The sequence below is a fragment of the Meleagris gallopavo genome, chromosome 1 (genome assembly GCF_000146605.3).
Source record: "Meleagris gallopavo isolate NT-WF06-2002-E0010 breed Aviagen turkey brand Nicholas breeding stock chromosome 1, Turkey_5.1, whole genome shotgun sequence".
Lineage (NCBI taxonomy): Eukaryota > Metazoa > Chordata > Aves > Galliformes > Phasianidae > Meleagris > Meleagris gallopavo.
Window position 1 is genome coordinate 183,463,230 of NC_015011.2, and position 7,740 is coordinate 183,470,969.

At 52.2% G+C, this 7,740-nt stretch overlaps 1 protein-coding gene across 1 annotated transcript; it reads right to left on the minus strand.

Moving 5' to 3' along the window:
- Window positions 1-15: 15 nt before the first annotated feature.
- On the minus strand, window positions 16-7,457 carry LOC104909414 (ubiquitin carboxyl-terminal hydrolase 35-like). Its single transcript, XM_019612319.1, has 6 exons — window positions 5,729-7,457; window positions 4,784-4,977; window positions 4,583-4,676; window positions 3,023-3,129; window positions 1,289-2,510; window positions 16-852 (listed from the first exon to the last, which is right to left on the minus strand). The coding sequence occupies exons 1-5, from the start codon at window positions 6,380-6,382 to the stop codon at window positions 1,397-1,399; spliced, it is 2,163 nt and encodes a 720-aa protein (XP_019467864.1). The 5' UTR covers window positions 6,383-7,457; the 3' UTR covers window positions 16-852; window positions 1,289-1,396.
- Between the last annotated feature and the right edge of the window lie 283 nt (window positions 7,458-7,740).

Sequence of the window (7,740 nt, forward strand, 5' to 3'; positions counted from 1 at the left end):
TGTCCCCATTTCCCAGGCTGTGGGTACGTTTGTCCCTCTGCCCCATTAATCACAGAACCGGGCCGCACCGGGCTGGAAGCGTAACACCGCCCCAGTGCCCCAAAGTCCCGTTCGACAGCCCGCAACTTCGTGGTGGCCGGCCTGAACTGTCAGTCAGCGATAAGAATCCAAGGGGTGAACCAGAGCTGGGAGTCTGAGCCGCCGCACCTCAGGGCTTCCCTCCCTTTCCCAGAAGCTCTGCTGTGGTGTTTTGCCGCCATTTTTCCTTCCTGGGAAGGCTCCCTCACTGCAAGCCTCCATTACGAAGCTGATCCGTATGGTATCTTTGCAGAACTGCCCCTGCTGAGGATTGCATTGTGCCCTGGATGCTTCCCAGTGTGCCGCAGGACTCACAGGACCTCCCTGTGTACTCTGGGGGATGCTGCATTACCTCAGCAGGACGTGGGCTCCCACTCAGGATGCGCTCTCTCTCCCTGGGCCATGGCTGTCTGCGGGCACCTCGCAGCCATCGGTGCCTCCTTTCCCCCGGCCCAGTGCCCTTCCTCCTCCCCAGGCGCGTGCCCCCAAAACCTGCACAGCAGCACTCTCCTGCACCAACGCCTTTCGTGCTGCCGCTGCCCCGGACCCACTGCCACCACAACGACACAGGCTGCAGGAATGATGATTTTATTTATCTCATGCATGCTTGAAAATGAAGGTGATGATCCTGGAGATGTTGGCATGCATTCAGTCGAAGACATTGTTGTTATCAGGAAGTTTTTTGCTGACGAACCTTTGGTGGACTGAGGCGTGGAGGATTTTGGCAAGGTGGGAATGTAGGCAGCTCTGTTCCTCGCCTCTTTTTTCCTGCTCCTGTAGGAGAAATGACCACGTATATTGCTGTTATTTGCATGGAAATGACCCTTGGGAATTGCTCCCTCCTTCCTCGTGCTGTCCCATTCGCCCCTGGGAATTTTCCCAAAACTAATCTGAGGTTGCTATGGCACGTACTCATCTCTAGAACTTGGTTGGAGAGATGCATCTAAGTGTCACATCTCTCTAGCCACACGGGTGATCAAAAATGGGGGAGTGAGGGTGAGTGAGAGCAGGTGGGCGGGCACCCGACTGGCAGCCATGGTCCACTCACCACACCTGAGCGCTTGGAGAAAAATTGATGCACAGCTGCCCAGGACAGACATCCCTGGGTCGTTCTCTTGTGCCTGGTGTTGGCTGCCTCACTGATGCCATGCATCAAGCTCAACACCCAATCTCAGTGGGAAAATGCAGTCTGTGTACACCTGGGATCTACCTGCAAGTAGAGGATGTTCCCTTTGGGGATGGCTTCCATCAAGTCCTTCTTGAGGGAGAGTCTGCTGTGCAGGTTGTTGGCTTCTGTCACAGCCTCATGGGTGGGGAGCTACAGGCTGCCCTCCCGCTGCCTGTAGAATAGCACGTAGGCAGTGTCCTTGGGGTACAAAGAAGCCAGGTTGCTGGCTGATTCAAAGGAGAAGGTGGAAACCCTGTGGTCGTTGAAGAGGTACCACGGGATTTCAAAGTCCAGCTGCTTGTCAGAAGCCGGTTTTGGTGTCCCATCCCGGGGCGGTGCGTGGGGCACGGTATCAGTGCACTCTCTGGAGTAGCAGTAGTAGTGGCCGCTCTCGGAGGAGATGCCCGAATGCACCACCACGCTGCAGAGATCGTACACGGCGGACGCAAAGGTGCTGCCCAGGTCAGCCCTGTCCTCGCCGTGCCGGCAAACGTCCTCAGTTTCCTCTGAGCTGACAAGGATGGGCAACTCGAGCACTGCGGGGATGGAGACATTGTCCAGGATCTTAGTCCTCTTCATGGTGTGCGGGTCGAAGGAGAACCGCAGCAGTGTGAGGATGAGGTAGTGCGGGCCCTCTGTCAGCTGTGCCACCTTCTCAGCATCCTGCAAGGAAGCACATTGCTCGCAGTGGTATTGATTCTCTGCTGTCAGCCTCTCTGGGGACAGAAAATAGTTGATTAAATCCAAGACGGATCGGGAGTCCTTAGGAGCGCATGTCTGCTCCGCAAAAGCCAAGTGAGGATCTTTGGTTGTATCCACGCTGACAGCACTGTTGCTTAGGGGATGTGCTGATTCTCTGGGCTCCCAAAAACCCAGTGTTTCCACCGGCACCGGCTGGGCTGCGGGATCTCCAGGCACAGGGGGCTTCCTCCGGACCCAGGGAGAGCCTGTTGGCTGGCTTGGGTTTCTGCAGTGCTCAATAAACTGCGGGCTGATTTCTGCCGCGGGTAAAACACACGTGCTTCCTGGTCTGCGTACGGGCCTATCCGGAGGGGGGAAGGCCAACGACAGGTCTGTGAAGGCTTCTTCTTTAGAAGAGATGTTCAAACACTTCAAGCAACGAATCCTTGTCATTATTTTCCCCCCAAACATCTTCTCAATCAATGTCTTGTTTAAGGAATGGTGCTCCGTGGCTTCAGACGTCAAGCGGGACTCCTTGAGCGTCTGGTAGATCCTCTTTCCAGTTTTTTCTTCTTCATGTAATCTTTGGCAGAAGAAAAAAGATGGCAACATAGAGCAATAAAACCTAGAGAACGAGTTTCTACAGAATGGTATCTGTTCTCCGCTCGTCGCAGTTAACGTGTGATAACCTGTCTGTGCACAGGGGTCTGATGTCAAGTGTGGTGTTGCAGAAAGCAGAGATGGTCAATGTGCATTGAGCCCACTTCCAGGGACATCACCAGGACACTGGGGATTTGGGACTTTTAGGTGAAAGAAAGGCAAAGTCAGCATTTTAAAGAGGAGGCTTGTCAGGCAAACAGTTTTCCTCTGATGTTGGTGCAATTTCAGAAATTTTCAAGCTGACTTCATTTCTTACCCCCAGCTGGGCACAAACAGTTCTACTAAGAAGCCCCAGCCTGGTTTTCCCGTTTTTACACCAAATCTCTCAGATCTCAGCCACTTGCACCACTTCCATGGAAGTCAGCGCTTCATATTACACTATGTCTTGGGGCCTCATCATGTCTGGGCTCCACAATTGGAGTGCTTGCCACATACCGATTCAGGAGGTACTTGAGATACTCCGAGCAGTCCTGCTGAGCACCAAAGGTAAACCAGGGTGGCCGCGAGGCAGAGAGGAAGCTCTCAGGTGAGATGGCAGGTCGCTGGAACCAAGAGGGAAAAACACATTTAATCCACTGGATCTCATTTCATACAGGAGAAGACCTGCTTAGTTTGCTGCATCCAGCACTGGGAGGATGAACTTCGCCCTGCTGAACATCCTTTTGCTGGACTGTCATGAGGATGAGAGCTTCTATACGCTTACTTTTACCAATGCCTATCGCTTAGGTACTCATATGAACTACCCATGCATTCATTTCTTCATTCCGTTTCAAAATGGTTTGTGTTCCTGACCCACAGACTTCTACTTAATTCAGCCTGAACTTAATTTGATCCTTAATGTGATACCGAGTCCAGTTAAAAAGAAAAAATCCACTAAACTTCCACCCATCCTTCTGATTGCTGCAGGCAGGTCATCTGCATTACTGCATGATGTAATCAGTGCCATTAGGCAATTGTTGTCTAATTAATATGCTGAAAGACCCATCATTGGCTGAAGAAATGACTTTAAGTACTGCCCCATAAGAAAAATAACTAGAAGGATTACAGGAAGTTACTGGGAAATTATTAACTACGAGCTACACAGCAAGCAGGTATGCTAATGCACATCAAAGACACCGTAACCTGCTTTCAACAAACAGGCTCTTTTAGCACCAAATATTCAAGTTAAGATGCTCCCTATATTACCCCCTGGAAGTGATCTGTAATGGATCTGTAATGCTGAAGCACCACAATGTAACGAGCCAGAGCTGCCAGTCAAGTCTTGGGAAATGGAGAGCTACAGGGAAATGGAGCCACAGCAAGTGAAAGTTCAAAACTGTGTCTCTGGGGGACAGACGGGTGTTTTCACAAATGGGCCCAGATATGACCCACCTGGAGTCACTTGTCAAACTTCAGGTTGGTGAAGAAAGCGCTCATAATTAATTTGTTGGTGGGTCCCTTTTTTTTACTTTCCCTCAGATACAAAAGATTCGTAACATCTGGAATCCAAAGGTTTGTTACTGCTGTAGCTTTCTGGACTTTGTTTTTTTGGTCTGCCAAAGCTAATCTGAAGGCATTTTCTACTGACTGACTGCAGTTTGCAGCGAGGCAAGGGGACAAACAGCTTGCTCCAGTCTTCTTCCTTGCTGCACAGCAAGAAACAAAAAGTGCTGTTTTACACCAACAGGCTTTTCAGTTGGCCACGCATACAAACTACTACCAAATGGATTTCATTGTCAAAACCATGAGTTATGGCATCCGTCAAAGCCAGGATGGCCAGAGGCAGCCTGGTGTGAACACAGCTCACTTTCACGGATGACAGGAGCTCCAGACTCACTTTGCCTGCTCCGCCCCCAAAGTTAGCCTCTTTCCTGTCAACAAAACTGGTCCCGTTACAAACACACACCCAGATCCACGACTCCTTATCAGCACATTGGAGTTGGCAGGAAGCTACTTGGAGACGAGCCGTTCCACAGCCGACAGTCTAAGCAAGTAACTAGAACACGAAATAATTACCTGACTGTGCTCCAAAAGTGCAAAGGGCCACTGGAGTTCTGCCATCAGGGGCTGGGAGATGCCCTCAGTTAAATTCAACACGGAATGCCGAAAGCTGCAAAAGACAAGAAGAGATGCAAAACAAGATGGACAGTCAGTGTGGAAAGCACGATGCCAGTGCAAAAAGCAGCCCCAAGTGGGAACAAGGGAGCAACAACTCACTCCGAAGCCATGAAAAGAGACTGGATGACACTGTTCATGTAACAAGTGTTTCCCAAGTTAATTAAGCCAGTCTTCCCTGTCTCTGATTTGGAGGCCAGGCGTGGGTAGAAGCAGGCCAGCTCACTCTTCTGGGAGGTGCAAGCATTTTGTCCCGAGAGATGTTGAATCTGGTCTTCGTTTGGAGCTGGAAGAGCCTTGGAAAGAGAGATCATCGACACTAATTGTTATCTTTCTGATGGGCAAATGCAAAAGTCCTCTGCAGGAGGTGTTCGTGGCACAGCTCGTCCTCATGCTCTTCACCTCGAGTTCTGTCTTCAGTTTTGGGCCCCTCATTACAAGAAAGACATTGAGGCCCGGAATGTGTCCAGAGAAGGGCAGTGAAACTGGTGAGGGTCTGGAGCACAAATCTTATGAGGAGCGGCTGAGGAAACTGGGCTTGTTTAGCCTGGAGAAGAGGAGGCTGAGGGGAGACCTCATTGCACTCTACAACTTCCTGAGGGGAGGTTGTGATGAGGAAGGATTTTGGCCTCTTCTCCTAGGCAACAAACAGGACCGGAGGAAATGGCCACAAGTTGCGCCAGGGGAGATTTCGATTTGAGTGGAAACTGAGGCCGTTTGTCCTGTACCCTGGAAGTGAAAGGGCATGGGCACAGTGAAAGGGAGGCAGGCTCGTTTGCAGAGGATCACCCTGCAGGACTCCGATTGTCACGGAGCATTTCCAGCCTTGCCGGACAGCTCGGGGCAGCCCGTGGGGCTCACAGCACCTCTAGCAGGCCCCGTTTTGCACAGAGGTCTCCCACTGTGTGACAGCCCCATGGGTGGGCGAGTCCCTGGGAAGAACTTATGGACCTCTGATGGTCTGCTTTCCTTGGATGTCCTGACGTACATGGTTCCCTGTTCCCTAGCCATGGTACCCTCCCTGCACAATGCATCTCCATCATTCACCTGTGCCCGAGGCCTTCTTAATCTTCTCCAGAGGCTGCTGGCAATACTCTGAAGGCCCAAAATGCAGATGGCAATCAAGGTATCTGTAAGGAGCCAGGTTGTCCTTTGCACAAGGTTGTCCCAAAGGTGGCCCACGATGCCAGGCAAGCTGTAGGCCTTCTGCTTGGTGCCTGGGGACTGCTGCTTTGGGCCCTGTGGAACGACAACCTTGCTGCTCTTGTACCCGATCCATTGGGAAGGGCCAAGCCAGCAGGGCCAGTAGGAGGTCTGGCTCTTGGTCCCCACTGGGTGCTGCTCCTGAGGAAGGACCTGGTTTGTCTTCGTGGCCGCAGCCCTGTCGGGGCAGGACGTTAGGCCAAGCCAGCAGAGCCAGGTGGAGGTCTGGCTCTCGGTCCGCACTGGATTCTGCTCCTCAGGAAGGAGCTGGTTATTCTTCCTGCCCTCAGTTCTGTCGGGGCAGGGCGTTAGGCCAAGCCAGCAGAGCCAGGTGGAGGTCTGGCTCTCGGTCCCCACTGGGTGCTGCTCCTCGGGAACATCCAGCTTTTGGTCCCAATTCCAGACCCAGCTGAGACAGCTGACACAGCCAGGGCCATGTCCCGCAAATGGAGACAGGGTCAGAGCGATGGCCAGGAAGAGAGTCAGGCTGAACTTCATCCTGTTCTCTCCCAAAGAACAATCACAATACACAAATGGCTGTCACCCAGAGCAGTGCTCCAGCAGTGACCACCAGGACGGAGCGGCCGCTCCACGTGTCTGAGCTGGGGGAGGCTGCCAGTGTGACTCGACAAAGATTGATGTCATGTCCTGCTCTGTGATGTCACAATGCCTTTCCCCTGCACTGCCGTAGGCTTCCCAGTGTGCCCTGGTGGATTCCCTGGTGGATTTCTTAGATATGGATCTCATCAAGGCAGAGGGTCAAAGCTCAGAGAATTCCTCCATGTGCCACTCCAACAAAGCAGGAAGCCGACACGGCAGTAGCCGGAAGGTTTTGTAAACCTCCATGGACACGAGTTTCTAATGAAATACTCTGAATAATAGCCAGATACACTGTGCTTTTTTCTAACTTCAGCTGCTCAAAATGGAGCAGCTTCAGCTCCATTTTGATTTCACATCAGCCTAGCAGACTTGAATACAAGAAGCATGCTCTGCTTTTCATCCAAAAAAAAAATGGAAATGGGATTGCCATCTAGATTTGGAGCAACGTGGCTCCTGGGCATGGAGGAGGGCCCTGCTGTACCCATCTTGGGGCTGGGGACTCAACACCCAGATCCCACGACCCCGTCCTACCTCTGCTTCCTCCCATCCATCGAATCATCGAATCATAGCAACACAGAATGGTTAGGGTTGAAAGGGACCTTGAAGCACATCTAGTTCCAGCCCCCCTGCTAGAGGCAGGGACACCTCCCTGTAGACCACGTTGCTCACTGCCCCATCCAGCCTGGCCTTGAATGCCTCTGGAGTGGGGCATCCACAACCTCTCTGGGCAACCCGTGCCAGTCTCTCACCACCCTCACGCTAAAGAATGTCTTCTTATTATCTAGTCTAAAACTACCCTCTTCTAGCTTAAGCTCATTTCCCTTGTCCTGTCACTACTTGCCCGTATAAAAAGTCCCTCCCCAGCTTTTCTGTAGGCCCACTTCAGGTACTGTACGGCCACAGGAAGGTCCCCTCAGAGCCTTCTCTTCTCCAGGCCAAAGAGCCCCAACTCCATCAGCCTGTCCTTGTAGGGAAGGTACTCCAGCCCTCTGATCATCTTTGTGGCGCTCCTCTGGACCCACTCCAACAGCTCCATGCCCTTCTTGTGTTGGGGCTCCAGAAGTGGATGCCTTACTGCACGGGGGGGCTCACGACAGCAGAGTAGAGGGGTGGAATCACCTCTCTTGCCCTGCTGGTAATGCTTCTCCTGATGCAACCCAGGACACAGTTGGCCTTCTGGGCTACAAGCACACATTGGCAGCTCATATTGAATCTTTCATCAACAGACACTCCCAGGTCCTTCTCCTCAGAGCTGC